Below are 24,888 nucleotides of genomic sequence, written 5' to 3'. Positions count from 1 at the left end.
CCTCATTTTGTTTTGGCTGTTGCAGTGGAAAAAGAAAGGCAGTATCTCACGTTCTTTTCTCTCCTCATGTGCCAATGTGATATCACCGATCCAATCATGCCACTAAAAAACACTTGGTGACTATTATGTTGACGAAATGGTAAAGCTTGATTGACTCAATCACACCATGTCAACATGACACGCTGTGTCTATAAGCCGCGAAGACAGCACCCCAAGATCACAATAGATAAAATTGGCCCGAAGACACCGGGTTGGTGGAGGCCACATCGAAGTCAACGTTGTGACCACTAACCCCTTGTTTGGGGACACTCGTGGTGGACACGTCCGCAGAGGATCTAGGGCCAGGCAACGTAACATCTCACATATCAAATGAAAAAGAACTCAGGACTTGATCTATGAATAGAGAACTGCCTTATAGAGTTATTACCTTGAACATTCTGTCTGGATCGGGACGGGTCTTTCGGTGCATGTGAAGAATGCGTTTTGCTTATAAAGAACTAGATCGAGATGCGTATCTAGGCAGTCTGAGATCAATATGCTAAGACAGATAAGCAAACGAGTCGTTTTAGAGAACTAATAATCGGCATTTCCAGATTATTAGAATAGACCCGCCAATTACCTAAGAATCAAGGCACTAACTAAAAAGCACAATGCTTAAAATACAGCGTCTCGTTCACTAAATTAATTTATAAGATGACACAAGAAAGTCTATGCCAGTGAACGACGTTCGAGCATCCAATAAGAATTTGTCTCAATCACTTGTTAAATTAATTTGGCACGCTATAAATTGAAATACTAAATGCATGTTCGGACAAATGGATATCAGTTGCACAAGTAAATTCCCACGCACAAACTAGCAGACTGGTATGGTAACCTTTCAGAACAGGCGTGGCACGAGCACCTCTTTATTTGATATTTTTTTATATGTTTTTGGAAAATTACTGCTGAAATGTCTGATAAGAGTACCAGAATCTGTAACATTAGACCGACTAGCAGGATTTGGCATTCAAGAATACTTGAACGGAAGACAGCACACCGGCACAAGACTCTGTTGGTTTGAATGAACTCACCGGTTTAGCAGCATATCTCGCTCTCTTGTCAAACAAGCAAAATTGTTAAATTCTCGCCTTCACAAGGTTTGGGTTGACATGCTTCAAACCAAGTTGTCCACTTATTTACCTACCCAAATATGTAAAGATTACACCAACAAATTCAGGATCTCCAGGACAAGATCAGATACTACTGGCAATATATTTCATTCTGGAAAACCAAGTAGTGCCTTTAGAGGTCCTCAGGGCCACTGATTTCCTGCACAAGAAAAAGTTTTAACAGTTAAGACACGGATAATGACATCCTCAAGAATAAAGACGTAGACTCCATTATTTTCTACCTTGTTTTCCAGCACTGCCCCATCAGGAATATCCAACTTAACCCCGGGTTTTGCGGCAATGGTCACCTTTCCCTACATGAAATAGGGAGTATTAGCTTTTTGTCAAGGCGAAATTTACCAAACCATGATTGACATCACCAGATGCACATATGGACATCTGGTTTCAGGGAAGTACGACAAACGATCAGGGAGAGAGAAGCGTAAATGAGGTGGAGGAAATTGGCAGCTCGTGGGTTGAGCAACGAAAGAAATTAGGTTAAATATGTTGCGAACACATATTAATCGAAATGAATGAACTTACAGCATCCAAGACAAACCAATTACCTTGAGAGTAATGCCAGCACCAAACCAGACATCACCAGACACCTTCAGGCTAATGAGCTCGATAATGCTAGGAATTGACTTGAATCTGTTCAAGAAATTGCCAACCTACAGACATCATAACAAGTCAGTCATTATCCCAAAAGACATGTGATGGAAATATCTCTGCAAGTAAATCTTCACCTTCTTAAACTCAGGGCCCAATTCAATTGAAGGATTCGAGGGATTTGTTCTAGCCTTGTTTCGGATAACAAAACCATCTTCCAGAGTATATAGATCTGACTGTAAGACAGTAAGAGATGCACTACATGAGCTCCATCATTTATTAATGCTATTTCTTTAAATAAAAAAAATTAATACGGACTAGAACAAGATACTAACCTGAACAAGAAGCAAATCTGAAGTCGCCTTCACCGGGAGGAATCTCGACCGAGGTACATTGATGCCGATAGCATTATCAAAGAACTGATGCAAGAAGAGACACACAAACTTAAAAAGATAAAATTTCAAATACAGACTTTTTTAACGAAAAGTCAGGCAAAGAATAATACCTTGATTGCTGCACCAGCTGCAGTTTCTAATTGAAGAACTTTAATTCCATCCACTTCCTGGAATTAAGAAACATCCAAAACAAGGTCCCCAGTCTATACAGGCAGCATCTTGCAATTATTTGTGCAAAGAGAGAGGAGCAGGATCTAGTATTATGTACCTTTGGATTAGGAATGATCTCCATCTTAAGAGCTTCAGCTTCCACAAGCCTTTTAATTGCCTTTAAGTTTACCCACCTGCATGTGCCATGTCAGCGCTTGCCTCACTGTAATTACATACATGTAACGCCAAGAACTCGCTTCCATGTCTGCAGAATACACAAAAGATAGCATGACTTACAAATTGTTTGTATTGAAAATCTTGAACTTCTCAATTGATTTGAACTCATTGACCTGCATCAAGCAAATGAAACATAACATGTCAGCATTGAACTTGAGAATGAGTTGACAAAAGAAGGAACTCAAAACTGCAGAAAAGCAGTACCCTGTTTGTATGAACTTATACAAAGCAGTAAAACTGTTTGTACCTTACACGTTTTTAGATTTGAGACTGCTTATCAACTGACATATGCGTATGTATAAAACCATTTCACATTGTGTGATGCTGATCTCAGGATTTATAGTTTCTTGGCTAAGAAAGAGAAAGTCATCATAAGAGCCAGTAAAACGTCTCAAGGCTGTCACCTGGATAATGCCATGATCTCAGAGATAGGTCAATATCTACCTAGGAGATGCCGACAAGCAGGAGTCATTGACAACATTTGAAGATGGCAGTCACGTATGCTGTTGGCCTTCGCATTGACATGTTAGAGGTAGCACAGAGGGAACTAGTGTACCAACTAAATCATCTTAAAACAAATTAATGTCACCAGAACGAGGGTACCAATTTCCCTGTGGGCTGTTACGTAGCTTAAGTACCACTATGACTCCCTTAATTCCCATGTAATCTCAATAAAAGGTCAAGAAAAAAATTGCAATGGAATCGTAGTAGACGTACAAATTCTGAAAGAGCCAATGCATGCTTCAGACCATGGAAATAAAGGAAAAGGGGAGAAAGGATCGCTCACATGTTCATCAGGGACCTGTGCAATTTCCAAGAGCTGCCATAAGTAACAGAAGTATGTCAGTCATGAATCCCTTGTCCCCTTGGACTTTCAGTTTTAGTGTAAATCCAGCTTATGATCACACGTCTGTGATTTTTCTGTGAAATAACATGTTCTATTGACAATTGAAACAAAAAATATTACAAAGATGTAAAAGTTTTGATTTTAGCAGAATGTAAGTTTCTCTCTTAGAGCATTGCATTACTGCCAAACCCATGTCCATCCAGTGTTATGAAAGCTAGGATAAATAAAGTCAGTTCTGAGCGGAATTTAAGAAGTTACAGATATTGAAGGAATAAATATCGTGGCACCGAATTAATCTGAAAAATATCCATGGACGGAATCTCTGAGATGTCAAAATCAAATAAGGTTCCACTTTCAGATTTGGTGGGAAATGTAAGTTTGTTGAGACTCTAGTTATCTTAACCATCAGAAAGAATTGCACGTTTAATGTATTCTAGGGAACTTTGTAGCCTGTGTCATAATTTGAACAAAAGAGAGCTATCTCGCAGGAATAACTAACAAAGAAAATGATGTTACTTACTTGAACCTTTCCCTCATAAGAAATGAGGGTACCACCCTTCACATCAGCTAAGGTCTTTGGAGTAACCTGCAAAATTGTGAGCAATTTAATATAAATGCCTATCTATTATAAGAGTTTTTCACCACAATGCTCCTCATATACCTCCATACAGTACTCGTTCTTGTTTGTCATCAAATGATTTAAGATCTCTATGCAATTCAGTTAAGGTCCACAGAACAACAAAAAATTATCAATGGGCCCAATTGTTAAACTAAACTCGGGAAGTACAAAGACCATGTGGTTAAAATCCAGAAACCACAGTATCAGAAGAAACTAAGAATAGAAGGATACTCAGGTCAACAATAGCACCCAAGTTATCTGAGTTGGCAACAAAAACATATTCCTTGCCCTGTAAACATGAAAAGTGAGAGAAAAGGGGATAAGTAAACGAAAAAGCGAAACTAAGAGGAATGTACTAATGCTGATAGTGATAAAAGAAAACCTGCGAGAGCAAAGCATCAAGTTTGCCACTGTTCATTAAGGATGCGAATACGTCACCATGACCAGGTGGATACCTATGTAGAGCATTTGAGATGGCAGAAAGGTAACGTCAAAGATTTTCCATTAAAAGTTTATGACAAATGAAGATGGTAGAGTTCTGTCTATTAAAAAGTATAAAAAAGCACAAAAGCATGAAGAGATAGTGATTAGTCGGAAATTATTGTCGAAAAGATCAAAAGTCAAGTTCAACTGTCATGTCTAGTAGGGCCAGATATTGGTGGCAAATAACTTCATGCATCGTTTCAATTTGCTCAAGCCGGCATGCATTCTTCCCAAGTTTCATAAAATCGTAAAGGTGGAATTCCAAAAGACTAATGACTAGATACAGCGAGCTACAATGACAGCCTCTTTTATCAAATGACCGATCTTAAAGCAAAATCATTTCGATGCAAAAATGGTCCCAAAAATTTAATGAAGAAAGCATCACGATCATGAAAACTAAAGTCCTTAGGCTTGATGTTTAACCAAAACTTTACCATCCATCTTTTCCGGTCTGTCCTTTGCAAGGCAGAGGCGTAAAATCATCAACAACCAAACGGGGATACTGGCTCTGCACATAATTCAATTAAGACAATCGAGATATAATTGACTTAGTCAATTCTACTATAAACTCATAAGTAGATACTAAGCAGCTAACCAATATTTTACATCACAAACCTGATTAAAAGTATGAATCTCGATATTTGAGTTGGCATATTTTTCAACAATCTACAACGAGGGAGATGTGTCAATTACCGATCAACATAACTAAACTATCAACAAAGAGGTAGGGTGAAAGCTGCTCACCTTCGACGTATCATCATGGGTGTTAAAAGAGTTCATCAGAAGCAGGGGAACACTGGACCCATATCTAGTGTTCAGATTCTACATGAACAGAAGGAAGATTTGATCAGAAGGAATAGAGCTAAAGAAACACATGCACCACATGGAAAATTAAAAATTAGTACCTCGATTTGGATAACTATAAGGTCAAGAAAAGTCAATCCATCGCGTACTTCTATGACAGATCTACATCGCAATAGAAACATGCGAATTAACAAATAGGCAGCTTATAAAACATAGACACCCAAGTTAACATGGTAAAAGTTCCAAGGAAGCTACATTTCCAGCCTTACTAAATGTTACAACTAAATAAGATCAAGGAAGCACAGATCAAGTCAGTGAGGTCATGGATCTCAAAACAAGGTGATTAAAACTTTGCCACAAATAATGATTTCTTTTGTGCTGGTACTTCAGAGGCAAATTATCTGCCATACAGAACTTTTCAGCTCCAATTCATCAGATGAGTAACTAGCTGTCGGAGCAGAGAACTGTCCTAACCGCTCACCAACTTCACTTGCCTCTCCGGAAGGCTCGTTTTTCTTATTATTTAGACTATTTGGCAAGAAGAAAAGTGACGAAATTTTTTGAAGATCTCAAAAGTTTTGATCAACCTCTTCGATTCGACTTGATTTATTCTGTCAAAGTGGTGGTTTCTTAGATCAAGCAAGAATATTCTTGCTTTCTCTTCTTTCTACTCTTTTTCTTTTCCTCTATCTACAAATCCTTTGCACTTTATTCTTTTCTTGCAATATTCCCTCGCTTTAATAGAAAAAAAAAAAAGGAAAAGTCGTCTAGATACCAAACGGATCCCTCGATAAAGTAAATTTTTGCACAACAGAAGTGAGAATAGAAAGAGGAGCCAATTGTTGCATTTTCGAATCTGCCTCGTCAACATTACTTGCAGGTCAAGTTATAAGAATTTACAGATTTCAAAAGTTCTTTGGAGGCTCTAGGAGGAAAAAAGAGGCATGCACCTTGCATCCCTTCAAGACATGCGCAACTAGGTATGGTACTGCCTCGTGTTGCGTGTATGGACTAAAATCAAATTGCAAATAGCAATATTGTTCGGAAGAGAGCAGTTGGCATGATTTACATGTCCTACCGGTGCAAATACATTATCCTAGAATTACTTATCCCAATTCTACAGCAATAACAAAACAAAGCATCCGTAGTTGACCAATGAGATCCATCAAACTAAAAGAAGATGAGAAGATATGAAATATAAGATCAAAAGGCATACTTCGGACCAGTACAACCCATCGTAGTTCCCAAACCACCATTGAGCTTCAACACAACAAGTTTGTCCAAAAGGCTCTTGGTGGTCGCAGGATCTGCACAATTTTAGGAATCGCGATCTTATTGGCAGAGAAAAAGAATAAGATCTGGCGACCACAAAATCGAGCTACACCGCATGGAAAGTTTTGCAATGTCGTGCAAATCGAAAATGAATCACGAGCAGGTAAAGTTACCGGGAGTGGGCGCCAAGCTATCATAGGGGACGACAATTTCGTCAGTGGGCGTCTGGATCTTGCTCCATTCAACATATTGAGCTTCGCCACTGAAAATTCGAAACAAGCAAAGAAACCAAACAAACTATTAACTCTAAGCATTTACAGAGACAAAAAAGAAAAGGAAAAGAGAAAAGAGAGCTCCATCTCGCTTGAAATGTTGATAAATTCAGCTTTCAAATCGAAGGAAACATGACAAAAAATGGGGCTATCAACAAGTTGCACCTAACCTGAGATAGCGGGACACGAGGTTGATGAATCCGTTCTTCTCGCTCTCGCTGCAAAACAGAACCAAAACGAAGCAGAGTGAGATCCGGAACGAACGCTCCCGACACGCACTGGACCAGAAACCGATCTTTCTAGAATTCAACAGCCAAACAAAACTCCCTCTCGCGAATCAACCGACGCAAAACCACCCCGGAAGAAGAGACGGACCGCGCGCGCTCAAACGTCTTCCGCCGGATCACAAACAAACCACATGCCGCGAACGCACAGAAACACAAACAAGCGCGCGCGCGGGGAGAGAGAGAGAGAGCTGGTGGGAACCTGATTTGGCCGAGGCCGGAGACGGCCGATTTGAGCTGGGAGAGCTTCTCGGCGTCGGGGGCGCTTAGGGTGGCAGCGGCGGCGGCCATTTTCGACTAGCGAAAGAGCTCCGGATCTGGACGAAAGAGAGATGAATTTGGAAGAGAGAGTGTTGAGGAGGAGAAGGTGGTGGTGGTGATGGTGATGGTGATGGTGATGGTGGTGGTGGTGGTGAGGAGGAGGAGGAGGGAGCGAGATTCGATCGGGGTTTGGAGATGAGTGAAGGCTGTGGAACGAAAGATGATATAAAAGTGACAGACAGATTAGCGGCGAGGAGAACAACAAGTGTGTAGCCAATCTCGGCCGTTGCTGTTTCGGCGGTGGCGTGGACAGAGAGAGAGGTGGGAGAGAGAGAGAGAATATGCAGGCGAATATGACGCCCAGCCCACCGGTTCTCCAGATCCGCTGGCCTCGGGACGGGGCGTGTATATCGCGCGCCCCCTTTTGGTCTTCGCTAATTAAATTAGTCCCCATTTTCAGACAACCGCCAACGTCTTACGTTAAAAGTTACTTCGTTAAAACCCCAAAATGTACAAATAAAAAAAATTAAAAAAGGAAGGAAGGAAGAAAACACAAGGCTAAAGCATGGATCAAATCATGAAAGAGGGGTTTAAAGTACTAGCATTTAAAAATCAAGCCTGCTTGTTTAATTCGAGCCGATTCGGTTCCCTAGCGAGCCTTTGGAATTAGCGCGTTTTCTATATCCAAAGTTTTTGTAGATGCTTGATTACATAATAACTTTGCTGTTTTTTCGCTCTATCACTCATTTTCTTTGTCACTGGTTTCCAATTCGTTGTGTAATTCCCGTGCGTGCTATTACATTTAACATTAATAATTTGGTGACCAAACATGAAAATGAAAAGCCCATGAAGCTTTAGAGTAATTAAATGACAAACCAACTCGCTCTCTTATGCAGGAGCATCGGGTTTTGTCCGAACAACTCCCGAGTTCGATTCAGGTCCCGTCGATTAATCCAGACCGATCCTTACTGCTGCAAGTAAAGGCCGATTTCAGCTACGATTTGATTTTGATGGGTTCGAGGTTGAAAATGTCAAATTCTGTAGGATAGTTGTCGATTTCATGATTGTCGATCGACTACCGAGATGTCGATTAACAAGTTTGTTACCAACTTTGAGGCTCCTAATTGACTATCTAGCAATTGGAGGCCGTTTTAATCGATTTCCATCACTATCGGTTGATCTTCCAATGTAGCTATTCGGCTTCCAGGACTAGTTGACGAATTTAGAGTGTCTAATCCAAATTATTATACATATGGTCCTAGTTAAATGCATTTAATCCTACTTATCATGCATCTTAATAGTATTGGCGGTTACAAGTCCTAGTTCTATGAGTCTTAAGTGTAGTGTGTTGTTGCTTTGAAGAGTCAAAATTATGTAGGTCGTTCTGTTTTTTTAGAATCCTAAGAGTCATTTTAGAATCCATCAACAAATAAAGGTGCCATCTCATTTTGTATGAACAAGACATGAATTTGATAAAATATATGAGATTTTTCTCAAGTGAGCGAATTTCTATTTTGGGTTCTTTATCTAATTCCTTTGGTGGTGAACCAAAAATTCTTTATCCTTGACTGGTGGTATTACTTCAAACTTTGGTAGTGAACTTTATCTATCCCAAAGTCTTTTATCTTTGCCTGGTGGTGTTCCGTTAACCTTTGATGGTGAACTTCATTTATCTCAATATTGATCTTTAGCTAATAGCGAGTTACTTGATGCCTAGCTAGTAATCATCTTCTTTATAAAGTCTTATACATCCTCATCACGCATCACTCTCTCTCTCTCTCTCTGTCTCTCCACAATTTTAAATTCATGTATGATAGGTTTTTTCTTGGTCAGGTAAAAGAAATGATATTCTCATCTAGCCATTCACAAGTCAAGATAAAAAGTTATTCTAGAATGTGTAGTTGCGTATTGACTAATATATAAGAAGGAAAAAAAACACGAATAGGAACAATGAATAACTATGGAAAAAGGCGAGGAGAATAAACTTATTCTCCAAGGAAGTCCATGACCAAGATTGGGAACCCAAATATTTAATAAAAGTTACTTTTAAAACATTCACCGTAGAGATTATGTTCTTAGAAGAAAAAGGTGCCTCCTTTCGGGTTTCGAATTCTCTTTTTCCACCCGACAAGGCTGAATAGCGCTCTTTCAAAAGTAAACTTCCACCGCCATATAATATCAAGAAGTACGTCAAAAGTCGAAGATAACACCGAAAGAAGCGGATTCATTGTTCTTTCAAACAAGACAGTGAATTCTCGGCATCTAAGTAGGAGAACTATTGATTAAAAGCACCACTGCTCCTTAATAGCCTAATCCGCGCATTCCTTTACACCCGGCAAAGTCCCATTGATGGAAATTCGTAGCATGCTCCGATTAACCCGACAAGAGAAAGAAAAAGAAAGGGAGAAGAGCTGAAAATGATTGCAAGGTAGGTGGAACGATCCAATCCAAGAGAGCGAAGATAAACAAAGCCTCCAAGCCCAGCCCAAGATTAGCTTCAGGCGTGGCCCTGTTGTGCCCGTTGGTAGCGCAAAAGCTTCTTAATCAACCGAACAAAGAGAATTTGCAGCTTTCGGCGTGTTAATTTTTCCAGCGTTACGTCGAATTAATGTTTTGAAAGCCGTAGCATTTCTTATCCTACGTGCTCCACAAGTGTTCGAGAACGCTCGATAACAAGGCTTTTCATATCGAGCAGAGGGTATCGCTCTCCATTTCTTGGCATATGAAGTAGGCAAATCCGTGGTCAGTGGAGAAACAAGTTGCGCAGCTTCCATGGTTTTGGTAATGGGTCAAGAGGAGGAGGAGGAATGGAATCCAACGAAAAACAAGATCCGAGATAGAACATTGGAGTTGCTCTAAATAAAGTGCCTTTAGTCCAGTTTTCCCAAGGGACTTTCGACCTCTAAAGCCCCTTGGAGAAATGCTGGGCTATTTAGTAAATCTTTCCAAAGGACTTTCGGCCAAATTCTGGCATTGGGAAAGCTGAACCAGCATTGGACTTTTAGCATTTGGCCGAATGCTGAAACTCATTCTTTTTTTCCCAAATTATCCTCACTAATTATCTAATTTTTCGGTTTTGCCCCTATTGTGATTGTTCATCTTCATTGCGCGAGGGCGACCGATGAGGCTAGATCGAGCCAACAAAGGGCTAGCAAGTAGCTGGTGAGGGGCCGGCGAGGTCGTGCGACCCTAACTACAGCTGCCTGGGTTGCGCAACCTCAGGCCTCGTTGCTTGGGGTCGCGCAACCCTGGTGGCCTTAGCCTTTCCCCGCTTAGAGCCGGTGAAGGGTTTGAGTTTTTTTAATAAAAAAAAGAAAAATCAAACCCCAAAGCCCTTTGCAATCTTTTTTTTTTTTCCAAATACTACTTAGGTCAAAGTAGCTTAACAAATGATTTTTTTTATCAAACACAATTTTCATTTTCCCAATTTCCATTTGCAAAGCTGAACCAAACACACCCATAGTACGTGGACGCGTAACGTGACTAATTGAGTTTTAGTATGTAATCAGAAAAGGCGAAATCCTCCTACGACTGAATCAGAGAAGCGGACCAACCCAATTCACAAAAGTCGACTCGAGATGCCATTCGACCATCGTAAGATAGATAATTTAGAGTTCGGTCGCATGAAGGACTCCGAAGCATGCCGACTCGGGACTCGTTCGATGTTCATGGCCTGGCCAGGATGAAGATGAATTGATTTTCATTGTCCATGTTATCAATAGACTCAACTCAATGACGATCCCTCGTAAGATCCTACGGAGAAGTCAATTCGACTCGAGTACCCAATCCAAAGCCCATAAAACCTACGGCCCGGGCTCCGGCCCCCGGTCCCGTAGCTTCGGGAGCGGGGCCCCACAGATTCCACGTGGCTTCGCGATTGCAGAGGAGAGAGAGCGCAAGAAAAAGACAAACGGAATAGAAATTTCAACGCGGCCTACAGAGGCAGACACGTGCCCGCCTCCATCCCTTCGCTTTGCATTCATCTGTTGCGACACACGTATATTTCGACCTTTGTTCTCCGCAATAAAACTCGCGCAAGCATCAAGTCGTGAAATTTGAGGAATCGCTAAGGAAAATAATCCAAAAAAGAAAAAGAACACCCGCCCGACATTGATTAAAACTCGAAGCCCCACTGATAAAGCGCGCGGGGCAGATAGACGTTGACGTCTAGCTGAAAAAGCGTTCGAGTCTAGTTGGAATTTTGACAATTGCAACCACATTCGATTAAAAAAAAAAAATTTAACAACTTATATAAAAAGGACAGAAAGCGCACGACGAATCTCAGCCACTCGTTTCGCTGTGCTCGGTTGACTGCACGTAAACCCTAAATCGCCCCGCCGGGGCCCCCCACCCACCAAATCGTGCACCCCCCGGGAAAAAAGCACCAAAAAGCGTCTGGCCCGTCGGGCACGTGTCGCGATCGCATTGGGTGGTTCTGGACGAACCCCTCCACAAAGGAAAAAGCGAGAAAAAAAGGGCGAATTGTTTTTTTTTTCTTTTCTCTTTTTATGAAAGACAGAGAATATCCGAGGGAAAGATCTTGAGCCTCATGTTTCAAAGTGTTGACCGGAACCTTCCACGTTCCCATGACACCTGTCACCACCTAATCGCTTTTGCTTTGCTAATCGCTTTTGGTTTTTAATAATCCAAAATTTAATTTAGGATAAATTTATCGCATGTGTACCGGTTTAGAATTTTACGTAACATTAACGCAAAAATGAATTAAAAATTACAGAAAACCCCTTGAAATTTGAAGATATTACGCGTTTGCCCTCGAAATTTCGATTCTTGCGCAATATCAGTAGGAACTTTCATTTTGCTGTGGCCGCTAATTCTCCGTTTCTTTTTCCGTTAGCATATGCAACGCACTTGAAAAATAAAAGTATATTCTCAAATCATTCATTTAAAAGAGATCTCTCTTTTATCCTTGATTGTTGTAAAAAATGATGAAAAATATATTGAAAATTAAAGAAATCTATATTTAACTCGGGGACTAATAATAGAAAGCTAAATACGAATGATGACATTAAAAAAGGAAAGATCTACAAGTTTTTAGGATGCTCCAAAGTCCACACGAGTGTCCAAAACGAGGTCGCTTCCATACAATTACTTACTTTGACCAAAAATACAACTACTTAAATAGAAGTAAACAACATATGTCAAGAAAAAGAACGAGCACGGAGTATATAAAAAGGGAAAGAGCCTCGACAGTAACAGGTCAAATGGCAAAAATGATTGCTCTTCATGTATATCCAAAGGGTTAATTAATAATTAACACGAATGTTTAGAAAAATTCAAGACGAAATGATGCGATGTCTTTAGAGCGGGGAAGGAAATGATTACCTGAAGCCTAATGCATTTTTTAGGGCCATCCACGTATTTCGTTATAGGTATTCCGTTTAATTTATCTTCTTCCTCGAGTGCCTTTTTTTTTCATTCTTACTTCAGGGAAATCGAGGACAGAAAAGAGTTTTATTTTACAAAGCGACGTGGAATCACATTGTCGAATATCTAAATTCGATCATATCAACGATGCAAGAAAGTAATGGAAATTCGCACAATACAAGAATTTACGCGGTTCAGCAGGGGAGATGTTCCACCTACCTACGTCAACGGGGAGAAGAGATCCGTTTCACTAATAACGTAGAAAAGTGTACATCCACTCTTTCTTACCCCCTACCTCTATCCTAGAGACCCGTTTCGCCCTAAATATATATAGCGAAACCCTACATGGCATAAATTATAAAATTGCTCACATAGCCTAAAATATTTAGCTTTCCCATATAAATCATTCTATGACTGAACATAAAACGCTTATGGCGGCCCCCCGTGCTGTCCAGTTGTCAGGAGACCTTTCGGAACCGCCCTCATAATCTCTCGGATAACAGAATACAAGACATCAACCTCAACACATATAACGGAAGATTAATAGCCGGAACAAAATGAAAGTTCGGGATCAATGTGTCACAGGCGAGAGAGCCTCGGGAGAACGTACATGCGCTAATCGAAAGATTAGGTGGGGGGGGGGAGGGGGGGGGGAGGCTTGTGTAATTTCCGCTCGCGAAAAAGCGCATCACCGCTCACGAAAAAGCGCCTAACGAGAGCGGGCTTGTGGCCAGAATTTTTCCGGGATTGTTTTAACACGAGTGGTCCAGAGCCATCCAAAAACATATCCGCCTCGTTCCCCTGTCTCCCTCCCTCTGTCGCTTTCTCTCTCTTTAAAAAAAAAAAAATTGACACGTGGCGGGAGGCCATTGCGGAGGGCGGCGGGTGGGCCCGCTGACGTGGAGAAAAGCGCAAGGTGGGGGAAAGTCACCTGAGGCCAGCTCATCCGGCTCATCCTCATCTCCCCCACCCCTTTTCCATCCACAACTCTTGGCCTACTATCCTCTCTCTGTTTTTTTTTTTTTCATTTATTTATTTATTTTTTAAAGGGCTGCAGATATTTTATTTTAATTGTTTCTTCCTCGGCGTCAGAAACATCATCGAATTTCACGAGTTAAAAAATGGGGGACAAACTTGGACGTCCCTCGTCCTGTTTTCTCGTGGGGGGGTTAGGTGCGTGGATTGTCGTCGCGCGAGAGTAGGGGATAGAGGCGTACTCGCCTTCGATGCCATGCGCCCTTTAAATGCGCTCTGGCCTTCGATTGAAATCGTCAGCTCGCGGGGGAAGGCTCCCGATGGTACCGGAAATGCACGGTTTACAGTTGACGTTGATTGATGGCGAATCCGATTTAAATGGAAGCTCTCGCATCGTAAACATATACTCGTGGGGTTAATAATTAGTCATTATTCCGGCATATACTCACATAGTATTTTATTCCGTTTTACGCGCTTCTGAATGATTATACGTTAATTGATGAGATTCTTCACGTCGATTCCGATTTTTCTATTTGGAATATTTAGTGGAGTAGGTTTTGATAGAGATGTTGTGAATTCACGTGCAATGTGCACGATAAAGACCTAGATCCCTACGTGGGGGTGAGTGCAGTGCTAAGGAGAAGTGGATCTTTTAATTTATTAGTCACGGCGGTGCTCAGTTATAATTAGCAACACTGACTCTCAACTCTAAAGAAAGAAACTTTCGCTTATCTTTTTATCAATACGAACGATGTCAATTACATGCGATGTCATTTACACATGTCAATAAATAAGAAATTGTATATTGAAAAAATATGAGGACAAATTAGCCGAGTCACATCTGTACATGACCTTATCGAGCGATGAATGAAATAATCGAAAACTTCTATTTCAGCCTCTCAGGGCAAGAACAGGAATTTGCTCGCTGTGTTTTCCCCGCGATAGTAAATGCACATAGATAAATAAATTACTCGAATCAAGGATTCAACATATTTGCTCTTGCCTCTGTTCAATATCATTCATTACATCGATTAATTACCAAACATATCGCGTAAGAGATGGTAATTTTCACATTCCCATATCAAATTTAAAAGTGTAAAGTTGCGATAAAGAAAAACTTCGTTGAACATCCTTTTCCCCGGGGGGGGGGGGGGGGGAAGGGAGGGATTGGGCAATACAGTACAATATGTGTGAGAGAAAGCAAGGGGAAGAGCGAGGGGCTCTTGCAATCCACACAAGTGCCAATCCCGCTCCCGTTTATCCACACGTGGCAGCTCCAGAGGGCGAGTGGCGCCCACTCCCCGCTTCGGCGGGCGAGTCGGGCGCGTCCATGTGCTCACTAATTTTTCTTCCCCCCCCCCACCGAATTTAACACGCTGCGCAATGAAAAACGGAACACAGAGAGAGAGACGAGGGAGTGCCACGTGTCCGAGCCCCTCCGCGACGTGAGCCACAAGATTCCATCCCCGTTTCTGGAGCGTTCTTCTCTCGGGTTCATTTCTGGGCGAGAAAACGAGAGAAAGGAAAAAAATCCAAAAAAAAAAACAAAAAACACAAAACTTAAATATTTCCGCGAAAAACCGGCTCTGACGTGGCGTCCTCTGCTTTTTTATCTTTTCGGCCATCATCACCAAACCAAACAACACACGGACTCTCTCTCTCTCCCCCTCCCTCCCTCCCTCTGCCTCTCTCTTTCTTTCTCTCCATCTCTCGCAGAAATCCCAGTTCGATCTCACGAAGAGCACGTATTTCAATTCAAGCTCCTCCTCCTCCTCCTCTTCGCTTCTAGTCCCTCTCTCTCTCTCTGTCTCTCTTTCTGGGTTCTTTCGCCTTCCTGATTAGTAGCTTCTTCAGCTGTCCTCCTCTGCTTCTCTTCTTCCTGGGTTTCGAACGGTTTCCACGCGCGCGCGGGGTGCTTCTTCCCAATCGGTGCTCCTTTCAGTTCATGTAAGCTGCTCCGCAAGTTGTGATTGCGTTTCCTGCTTCTGGAACCGGTTGATTTGCTTTATGCTGCAATCCCTTTTGCGTTTTTCTCTTTTTCCTCTTTTTTTTTTGTTCTGTTTGGTGGGTGAAAGCTGAAGTTGATGTTGCTGGGTGTGAACAGTTCGCCCGAACCGAGGCGTGAATTGAGCGCTTCTCCATTTTCGAAGCGGGTGCTTTCTTTTCGGTCGTTCGGAGCTCGAGAACTGGGCCGGAGGAGAGCCTGTACGGACGGGACAGGAGCGACGGCGGCGGTTTTAAGGGATCCAGATCGGTCGGTCGTTGAACAGAGCCGGTCGATTCGAGCGCAGAGCAAGTCCAGAGGAGAAGCGTTCTTCTTGACTCTGTTGGGGGTCGGAGAAACGAGATCTTGCATGGTGTGTGTTGATACCGATATGACCGTACAGGTATAGATGCTCGCAGCGTGACATGATTCTTCTGCCATGTTCTTTGTTCATGTAACTTGGTTTTGGTTTTTGAATTCTTCGTGCTTTCTTGTTCCTCCTCGAGTCAGTTGATTTTCCCAAGAGATGTACAATTTCTCACGTTTGTTCTTTTCAAGAAAGAAAAAAAAACTCGGAACTTTTGTTTTTTGAAGAGAGCGACAATCCTTTTCACTAAATCCGTCGAGACAGTAGATCTAACTTTTGAAGCTGATCTATCTCTGTGTTCTGCAATGGGGCATGACCATCGAACGAGTTTCGTGGCTGAAAGTTTCAGCGTTTCTTGGGGAATTGACAATTCTTTTGAATTATGGTTTTTGTCATGCACCCATTTTTCATGAGGGAAAGTATAGTCTTGTAAGAATCTTTTATATTCACAGGACTATAGAGAAATCCACGAAACAGTCGAGGAAACTCAATTTTTTCAGACCAATTTTTGGACAATTTTTCTTTTCTAAATTTCTGGTAGCCAGAGATGTGCAAGAAGATTTTGCTGATTCTTTTTTTTTTTTTGGGGGGAGAGGGATTTAAATGGAGGTGGCTACAAAATGTGCATTCCGTTGCAGTGCAGTAAAAATCTTTTGGCTTTTTGAGGGACACGGCCAATCTGCTATGGTTGGAAGATACATTTTGTATTGATAAGTTTCCCCTGTTGCCAAATTCACTGGTAAAGGTATTCAATTGATTGGGTTTCTATGGCGTATGGATACATTTCCGCTTAAAGGTCAATCCATGTGCTTTGAGTGTCATCCAAATATAGCAAGTCTGATTCTTCGTAACACTGCTGGTGATGCGCTAAAAAGATTCATCACTCGCTGGTGCTCATTGAAATAAAAGATTCATCACTCGTTGGGGAAGAAGATATGGTGAATGTAGAGATTGATCTGTTTAATGCAAGATCTCTTCCTCTATTTTAAGTTTCAGATTTTCATGATTTTGCTGCAGGGTTCATTAACCTTTATCGCTATTAATGTAGGATCAAGGTGGCAGTGCTCATTCGAGCAATATGATTGTAGGAAGCAACGAAATGTCATTGAGTGATAGCCTCCACTCGATAACCAGTATCTCGCTAAAGGAGCAGTTTTCTTGCGCAAATGACTATGCTCCCAAGGTCTACTATCCCTCTTCTCCTGTGACAATCTTTAGGTTCTTTTGCTACAATTTTTTTTCCCTGTTCAATCCGATTTGCTCATCACTTTGATATCGATAGGTAAGAAAACCTTACACCATCACGAAGCAGAGAGAGAGATGGACAGAGGAAGAGCACAAAAGGTTCCTTGAAGCTCTTAAATTGTACGGTCGAGCATGGCGTCGAATAGAAGGTAATCAACGGGAACAATTATCTTCTCACTGTTAATTTCTTTGGTTTCTCTCGTTCACTAGATAAATATTTTCATTTCTGTTCAGAACATGTGGGCACCAAGACTGCTGTTCAAATTCGGAGCCATGCTCAGAAATTTTTCTCAAAGGTTTACTGCTCTTATTCCAGTACCCATTCTCTACCAAAATAACTGTGTCCCATTGACTGAAGTAAGTCTGATCTTTTATGACCTGAGGTGTTCAAATGGTCATAGAAGGGATGGTTTTTGCTATTCTCGATCCTGTCCTAATTCTGCTTGTTTCACTGTGTCTCAGGTCGGTAAAGACTCGACCGATAGCAAGGTGGAACCCATCGAGATTCCTCCTCCGCGCCCAAAACGAAAGCCGATGCATCCTTACCCTCGTAAGCTTTTGGTTCACCCGATCAACACAGAATGCTTGCCTCAGGAGCAGCCAATTAGGTCTGGATCTCCGAATTTCTCCGTCTCCGAACTCGAGAACCAATCGCCCATGTCTGTGTTATCCACTTTAGGCTCAGATGGTTTGGGTTCCTCTGGTGCAAGCACACCCAGTGGCAGCTTGTCACCGATTTCCTCAGGCGATGCGGCCTGCCGTGCTAGTCTGTCACTCTTTGAACCGTCAGCTAAGGAGAATGGTCCAATCACTAGTGAGGTATGCTAAACATAGAGCTAATTAGCCTTGCGGTCAGCGTGTCATTTTTAGACTCTTTATCTTATGGCATGTTTCTGGGACTGTAGAAACTCGAGCTGTATGCTAGGGGATGTGAGACCTCAGGAGGTGCCGTGGAGGAAGCGCCTTCCCGAACCCTCAAACTGTTTGGCATGACTGTATCTGTAACAGATTCGCATTGGCAATCTTCTTCGGCGGTCAAGTCGGAATTGAAAGAAATGAAACTTCAAGATCCTCTTTCTCAGGATACTGTATCCGCGACATCGTCTGTGAAAACAAATCGGGTACTTCACTTAGTGCAGCCACGGGACACAACCACCGATCACACGGAAGCTGGTCCTGCTCCTTCAGCGCCTTGGTTGAATCTTTATGGCAATTTGGCAATCTCTCTCTCGCCGTTTCTCAATAAAGTGGCTCAGCTATCTACTTGCGCAGACATCAACAAAAATGGGATTTTGGAATCCGGGAATGGCGTAACTTCCAATGAGTTCCATAGTGGCTTTGACCTAAAGCTCGGTTTCCTTTCGAAACCGAGCAACACGTCAGCGGCCCCTGAACTAATGACAAGGCAAGAGAGACAAGGAAGAGGATTCATGCCTTATAAAAGGTGTATTGCAGAAAAGGAGATGCAGCCCTCAGGGGCGATCGGCCAAGAAAGGGAAGTACGAAGAGTACGCCTTAGCTTGTAGTGCCGCGTCCTCGTCGCAGCGCGCTCTTCAGGGCCTTCGAATCGCATCTGTTGGTCTGTTGTCCTTGCCTTTTGTTTCACCCCCCAATCTGTTTAAAATATGTAGGTTCCTTATAAATGCCCTGTATTCCCTAATTTGCCTCATGTCTAGTTGCTTCCTTTTTGATTACCCAAGTTAGTGGTGCTTGTTTCTGCAAAAAGATAAATTGTATAAGAGGAGGACCAATAAATCGAATGAAGAAGTCTCGCAGTTTTCTTGTGATTTCTTCATCTTTCTACTTAGACTCGGGAAGGGAGAGGTGGTGCTGGTGCCCCGGAAATGACAAAATTCAGGAGTTACTTTGAAAATCTGGTCTGTTTTCATTTTCGGGGCCCGGCAAGAACTTAACACCGAATGATGTCCAAGCCCAATTGAATCCTGACATCCCATCTTGCAAAAGAAGTTAGAAAGAAAGCTTTCATGAAAAGAAGAAGAAGAGAACCAAGAATCACTCGGCAAAAATTTCCCGGAAAAATTTTTCAGATTCGCTCCAAGTTTGATTCATGCCACACCTCCTCGAAATTTTGTTCCACTTATGCCTCCACATTCGCCCCCAAAATCGCTCAGAGTGCGGTCGATCGGGCGAGGACGCCTCGACCCATATAAGAACATCTCTCATGTAATCGAAGCAAAATTTTATTTTAGCCGGAAAACGCGGACGCCGGCTCGATCGGAAGGGAATTTAGATAGAGAAATGAGAAGATTACTCTGGACAGATCCGAGGTCCGTGCGGGCTGTCTGCTGTTCTGGGCTAAATCGAAAATGAATTGAAAATGGAGGGGACAAAAAATGGAATTGAGCCAAACTTGAGGGGCGAAATGAGAAGAACTTTCCCGAATTTTGGAAAAAGAAGTAAGCGCTTTCACTTTCAATGGGAAAGCAACGAAAAAAGCAAAGCGGAGGCACTCATAGCAGTGAGCTGTGAGCCCGAGCACTGAGCACGCAAGTCCATCCATGGAGTCCGACAAGCTAAAGAAGACATCAACCTAGGATCAAATCAAAAGCTTCCCCGTAGTTGTCTCTCTGCTTGTCTCTCTCTCCAGCAATGTCGCCTTCGGCTCTAATCCTCCAAACCCTAGCGCTCTTCCTCGCCCTCGCGTCCCCATCCGCGTCCCACACCCCCACCGCGTCGTCGTCGTCGTCCTCTTCCTCGCCCTCCCATTCCTCCTCCTCCCTCTCCGAGTGGCGGTCCGCCCGGGCCACCTACTACGCCGCGGCCGACCCCCGGGACGCCGTCGGCGGCGCGTGCGGCTACGGCGACCTCGCGCGGGCCGGGTACGGGATGGCCACCGCGGGGCTCAGCGAGCCCCTGTTCGAGCGCGGCCAGATCTGCGGCGCGTGCTTCGAGCTCCGGTGCGTCGAGGACCTCCGGTGGTGCATCCCGGGGACGTCGCTGATCGTCACCGCCACCAACTTCTGCGCGCCGAACTACGGGTTCGCCGCCGACGGGGGCGGCCACTGCAACCCCCCGAACAAGCATTTCGTGCTCCCGATAGAGGCGTTCGAGAAGATCGCCATCTGGAAGGCCGGTAACATGCCAGTCCAGTATCGCAGGTAAGCCTTGGTCCGACAACCTATTTCTTTGAGAAAACATTTCAATGGTCTTGTTACGTTTGGATCGACCTTGTAGTCCTAGATTGGTAATAATAATCTAATAAAGAAGACGCTTTCATATCTGTGCTTGCACGATGTACGACGCCTGGACTTTTGTTCTTGATTTTCACTTAATTAGTCTGTCTGCTTCAGGAGAACACAGAGCTAAACGAAAAACAGAAATCGTGCTTGCTTAGTTCCTAAATTTGTTTCGTCCGCGATTAGAGACTCTGCTACTCCTGCAAATGGTGTTATTATTACCGCATCTTTTCTTTCCTGTATTCTTGTCATCTTTCTTGATTTTGTTTGGTGTAAACCTGCGAAATGGGCCAACTTTTGGCATATCTGAGAGGTCCCTATCCTGCCTGTAGTGAGTTGATAGCGAGGCGTATATTTTTTCAGGGGAAAGAAAAGGAGAGGAAACTTAATTAGACGAGGGCGATCTTGGGTTAATTAGGAAGTGTGTTTCTAGCTAATTTAATGCTATTCTGTAACTAACGGTGGGTTGGAGTTGGATTATAGAAGTGCCCTTCTACTCGGATGTTCATCTTCGTCAGGACCAAATATTGGTTACAATAGGTTAGTCTAGAGGACCCTCTGGTTTATCTTTTTGGCGATTAGATTAAGTTCAAATGGCAACATCATCGACCAATTTGCTGCTAAAAGGTAATTCCTATGAATGAGGTTGGACCATTCAGGTCAGCTTCTACCATCTTCGTAAGTCTCATGTTTCAATGGTAGGGGGTTCTTAATGACATTATGTATTTCTACTTGTTCCAGTTCCATCTAATATCTACTTTTCGCTTGGAATCTTTAATGTATAGTGAGTGGCTTAGATGGAACTAGAGGGTTGCTTTGGATTAAACTTGCTTTTTTGGGAACTGGAAGCCAAGAATGCATTTGTCTGAAAAAGCCATTTAATTCTCTTTTTGCTGAAATTTTATCTGATGTTTCCATAGTTTTTCCATTTTCATGGACGTTATATTTTATTTTGTTTAGACATGCAAGTTTGTCAAGAAATTGGAATTTACATCTCATGCTGATAGATAACTTGTGAAAACATCCTTTTGTTATTCTCTAGTGCTCTAAAAATGTGGCTATTGTATGCATAATTAAATAGAAAAAGCAGTCTTTTTGGGAAAAATTAATTGTTGAAGAAGTCCTTGTTTATGGAAGGATGAGTAGTTAATTAATAGAAAGTAAACAAATCTATTTTGGAAAATGTCTTTTCTATTGGTAGTCTATGTGATAATACCTCCTTTCAGAAAACCAGAAAATTGAAATGCTCTCATCACCCAAGTAGTTTAATGGAATAACTGACTGAAAGGATCCGTTTTTGGATGCAAAGAATTTTTTTCCTCTATTCTCTGCCTGCTTACGTCACTGGTTAGAGAGTTCGGTTTGTGATTGTTTTTCAGAATTTCCACAATGAAAATAGGTAGTATGTTGGTTGGAGAGAGTTCCCAGCCTGTTTGGCGTGTGAAAAGTCTCCAAATAGTTGTTTTCATTCTTGCTTGAAAAGAAAACACATCAAGGGGTGGTGTTTGGTTGAATTTGGAAGCAGACTGCATTTAAAATGCGAGGACACTGTTTTCTAAAGTTATGCTTAGGCCGAAAGTTAAGTGTTTTCTATCCATTTGAAAACATACGATGTTAGCGAAACATGTTGCTAACTCGCTCCTCACAATACATGTTTACATCTGTCTTTTGCATTTGTTCTCCAAATTAATCGTCATGATCTGTTAGTTGATAATTAATAAGCGACCAAAGAAGACACTCTTGACGATTAGCACTCGCTCTCTCCCTCCCTCCCTCCCTCTGTGGAGACTTCAGAAACAAAGCTTGAAGGGAACTTCCTTTCTGAAGGCTGAAACTTTGTCTTCAGCTCCCAGAAGCTTCAAGGAAATTTTCCTCTTCCTTAAAGCTTGCGCCCTCAATGTAAAATGCTATAAGAATTGTCAAATACAAAAATAGACACTAAGCGATTAGTACATGAAATAACAAAGTGGCATAAAAAACACAATTAATTTGAAGATGCTCTTTCTATATTCAATCTAGTCCTTGAAATAATTAATATATGTAATGCTTTTATTAGTAAGATTAGAAAGTGTAGGGAAATTGAAGCTTTCGATCAAGGCAATTAATAGTATATAAGCATTTATTAAAAAGGCATACCAAATACATCATAACAATTTTTAATTCCTGAAGAAAGTTTTCATGTACCAACACATTATTAAGCAAACAGAACCTGAAAATTTTATAACTGTTTCATTTTTGCGAATGGGAATTTTTCAAGAACTAAATGGGGCTTCAATTCATTTTGTCTCATAGTTTCCAAACATCAATCTGCATTTTCAATAATTTGCTTCTCTGAAAATGTGCTTGATCCATAATTTCACTATGTACCTGTTCTGTTTTAATATCCACAGAACAGTTCTCATGAGAACTCTGGCTTGTTTCGAGCTATCAATCTGGGAACTTTATTATCAAGTTTTTGGATATTGCTTCTTTCTGTTCATCCTATCTGTCTAATGGCATAAGGATATACCATTTATCTGTAATGAGCTCTGCAAATTGAGTGCTGCAGAGTTACAGAAGTCCTCTAAAAGAATAAAATGCCACAACATCCAACAACTCAATAAGTCTCCATTTATAGTTTTCTAGTTGTTTGATCTCTTCAATTCATTGCTCAACACAAGCAACTTAATCTGGTAATGCCTCAGAATGAGACGTGCTTTCCTTTTTGGACATGTGATCTCCAATTCTAGGGCACTCTGCCTTTATTTAGATTCATTTATATGGTTCTTCCAGAGCTTCGATTGATAATGCTGCTCATGGTTAAAATTTTTTGCGCCTGGAATATGCTTCCTTTACCTACTTACTGGGAAATTGAACCCTGGTATTACAAATGTTTTGTCAATTCTTCACTATCTGACTGACCAGAGAAATGCCACTAGCCTAGGCATTAGGAGGGCTACAGCAATATGCTGTAGAGATACTTCTGCAATGCAAATTCACTTAACTTCCGGACTCTTGAAAGAGATATTGTTCATTCTCTTCTTTGTCACTATGCAGGATCAAATGCAGAAAGGAGGGAGGGATTCGTTTTACAATTGATGGCTCGGGTATCTTCATCTCAGTCTTGATCAGCAATGTGGCTGGTGCTGGAGATATAGCTGCAATAAAAATTAAAGGCACGAAAACTGGATGGCTTCCAATGGGTAGGAATTGGGGTCAGAATTGGCACATTAATGTGGATCTTAAGAACCAGCCCCTGTCCTTTGAGGTGAGCTCTAGCGACGGGCTTACGGTGACATCTTACAATGTTGCTCCTAAAAATTGGAACTTTGGACAGACTTTTGAAGGCAAGCAATTTGAGTCCTGAAAGTTTGATTAACATAATCGAAAACAAGGCATTTTTTATATTACTCTCTCCCATCCTCATTGGTATTGGAGATGCTTGTGTGCTGGAATAGTGCACATTTTGATGGAAAAGGAGGTGAAAATTTGCAAGTGACTTGAGTAGCACAAGGAAGCTCAAGTGTGTGCCATTAGTCAAAGAAAGGGCACTTTCATCATATATAGGTGTCTCCTTTCATAAATGTGTTCCACGGGTCTCCAGGTAACCAGGATAGCATGCCCATGCCCTTGGATTATTATAAAGAAAAGGTTAATATGCTACCCAGAATCTTTAGAAATGTAAAACTTAGGTATCCAAGCAGGAATGTTTTCCTTTCAGTTGACATTGAGTTGTATTTTATGGATGCGGATTTGGGAAAGTTCTATTCGCTGCTGTACTTTTCTTACAAAGAAATCAAGGTTGCGTGGAGGTGCCGATTTCTAAGAATGAGATGAGACTTTTATGTTGCAGTGGACTGGATTGTGGGTGATGATACTATTATGTTATGAAGGATGATGCATCTTCAATCTAAACCGATAGATGCACTGAAGATCAATTTACATGCGTCATGACATCTGAATGCATTGTAACATGCAAAAAAATAAACTAATGGATTGATTATTCTTTGCAGTCAATGTTATGTTCAGTCCAATTGAAATTCCCTTTGGGTGTGAATCTGCTGTTTCCATTCTTTGAGTCTGGCCTCTTTAGCTCTCAAAAGTCCAAACCCAAAACTCTTGAGAAACTTCTTGTGGTGTATGCACTATCCTCGTTGGAACTAGGCAACCATTTGGCCAAATTTGTAAGTTGCGTCATAATGCGCTTTGGGGTGATGCTCAAGGGGTGAATCTCCAGTAATGGGCATCAAAATTCTGATTCCACGAGCTCGGTTTTAGATGCTTGTCTAGACTTAAACTCACTGCTGACCGATTGTCATGTTTAATTGAACAAGCGTCGATAACACAAGAAAAATGTCAAAATTTAAATTTGTCG

General features: G+C 41.8%; 3 protein-coding genes across 4 annotated transcripts; 2 read left to right on the top strand and 1 right to left on the bottom strand.

Annotated features, from left to right (window-relative positions):
• Positions 1 to 1,095: 1,095 nt before the first annotated feature.
• Positions 1,096 to 7,526, bottom strand: LOC130136693 (UTP--glucose-1-phosphate uridylyltransferase-like). The gene is made up of 21 exons (XM_056306816.1): positions 7,323 to 7,526; positions 7,007 to 7,054; positions 6,738 to 6,826; positions 6,509 to 6,599; positions 5,394 to 5,454; positions 5,233 to 5,310; positions 5,104 to 5,154; positions 4,923 to 4,996; positions 4,388 to 4,460; positions 4,237 to 4,294; positions 4,048 to 4,094; positions 3,907 to 3,972; positions 3,327 to 3,359; positions 2,600 to 2,652; positions 2,421 to 2,496; positions 2,263 to 2,319; positions 2,093 to 2,176; positions 1,895 to 1,993; positions 1,715 to 1,819; positions 1,391 to 1,462; positions 1,096 to 1,308 (listed from the first exon to the last, which is right to left on the bottom strand). The coding sequence occupies exons 1-21, from the start codon at positions 7,409 to 7,411 to the stop codon at positions 1,282 to 1,284; spliced, it is 1,431 nt and encodes a 476-aa protein (XP_056162791.1). The 5' UTR covers positions 7,412 to 7,526; the 3' UTR covers positions 1,096 to 1,281.
• An 8,332-nt stretch (positions 7,527 to 15,858) lies between these two features.
• LOC115669684 (protein REVEILLE 1-like) lies at positions 15,859 to 19,124 on the top strand. 2 transcript variants are annotated; one of them, XM_056306897.1, is made up of 6 exons: positions 15,859 to 16,128; positions 17,141 to 17,275; positions 17,375 to 17,486; positions 17,572 to 17,633; positions 17,800 to 18,156; positions 18,243 to 19,124. In XM_056306897.1, the coding sequence occupies exons 1-6, from the start codon at positions 16,096 to 16,098 to the stop codon at positions 18,861 to 18,863; spliced, it is 1,320 nt and encodes a 439-aa protein (XP_056162872.1). In that variant the 5' UTR covers positions 15,859 to 16,095; the 3' UTR covers positions 18,864 to 19,124. The 2 variants fall into 2 exon arrangements, with proteins under 2 accessions (XP_056162872.1, XP_056162873.1); XM_056306898.1 differs by lacking the exons at positions 15,859 to 16,128; positions 17,141 to 17,275 and having other exon boundaries at positions 17,398 to 17,486; positions 17,572 to 17,694.
• A 654-nt stretch (positions 19,125 to 19,778) lies between these two features.
• On the top strand, positions 19,779 to 24,342 carry LOC130136721 (expansin-A13-like). Its single transcript, XM_056306899.1, has 2 exons — positions 19,779 to 20,456; positions 23,571 to 24,342. The coding sequence occupies exons 1-2, from the start codon at positions 19,948 to 19,950 to the stop codon at positions 23,878 to 23,880; spliced, it is 819 nt and encodes a 272-aa protein (XP_056162874.1). The 5' UTR covers positions 19,779 to 19,947; the 3' UTR covers positions 23,881 to 24,342.
• The last annotated feature ends 546 nt before the right edge of the window (positions 24,343 to 24,888 follow it).

The sequence above is a fragment of the Syzygium oleosum genome, unplaced genomic scaffold, assembly GCF_021117445.2.
Source record: "Syzygium oleosum isolate NSW1041296 unplaced genomic scaffold, Sole_v2.1 Sole_v2.48, whole genome shotgun sequence".
NCBI classification, from domain to species: domain Eukaryota; kingdom Viridiplantae; phylum Streptophyta; class Magnoliopsida; order Myrtales; family Myrtaceae; genus Syzygium; species Syzygium oleosum.
This window is presented reverse-complemented; position numbering and strand designations above follow the sequence as displayed.

Bases quoted from the DNA above. Each gene is read 5' to 3' on its own strand.
- LOC130136693 (XM_056306816.1), bottom strand. From the start codon at position 7,411: ATGGCCGCCGCCGCTGCCACCCTAAGCGCCCCCGACGCCGAGAAGCTC. The intron at 5,311-5,393 runs GTACTAATTTTT...CTGTTCATGTAG, and splicing joins TTATAGTTATCCAAATCGAG to AATCTGAACACTAGATATGG. The intron at 2,653-3,326 runs GTGAGCGATCCT...TGCTTGATGCAG, and splicing joins CACAGGTCCCTGATGAACAT to GTCAATGAGTTCAAATCAAT.
- LOC115669684 (XM_056306897.1), top strand. From the start codon at position 16,096: ATGGTGTGTGTTGATACCGATATGACCGTACAG. The intron at 16,129-17,140 runs GTATAGATGCTC...CTATTAATGTAG, and splicing joins ATACCGATATGACCGTACAG to GATCAAGGTGGCAGTGCTCA. The intron at 18,157-18,242 runs GTATGCTAAACA...CTGGGACTGTAG, and splicing joins ATGGTCCAATCACTAGTGAG to AAACTCGAGCTGTATGCTAG.
- LOC130136721 (XM_056306899.1), top strand. From the start codon at position 19,948: ATGTCGCCTTCGGCTCTAATCCTCCAAACCCTAGCGCTCTTCCTCGCC. The intron at 20,457-23,570 runs GTAAGCCTTGGT...GTCACTATGCAG, and splicing joins ATGCCAGTCCAGTATCGCAG to GATCAAATGCAGAAAGGAGG.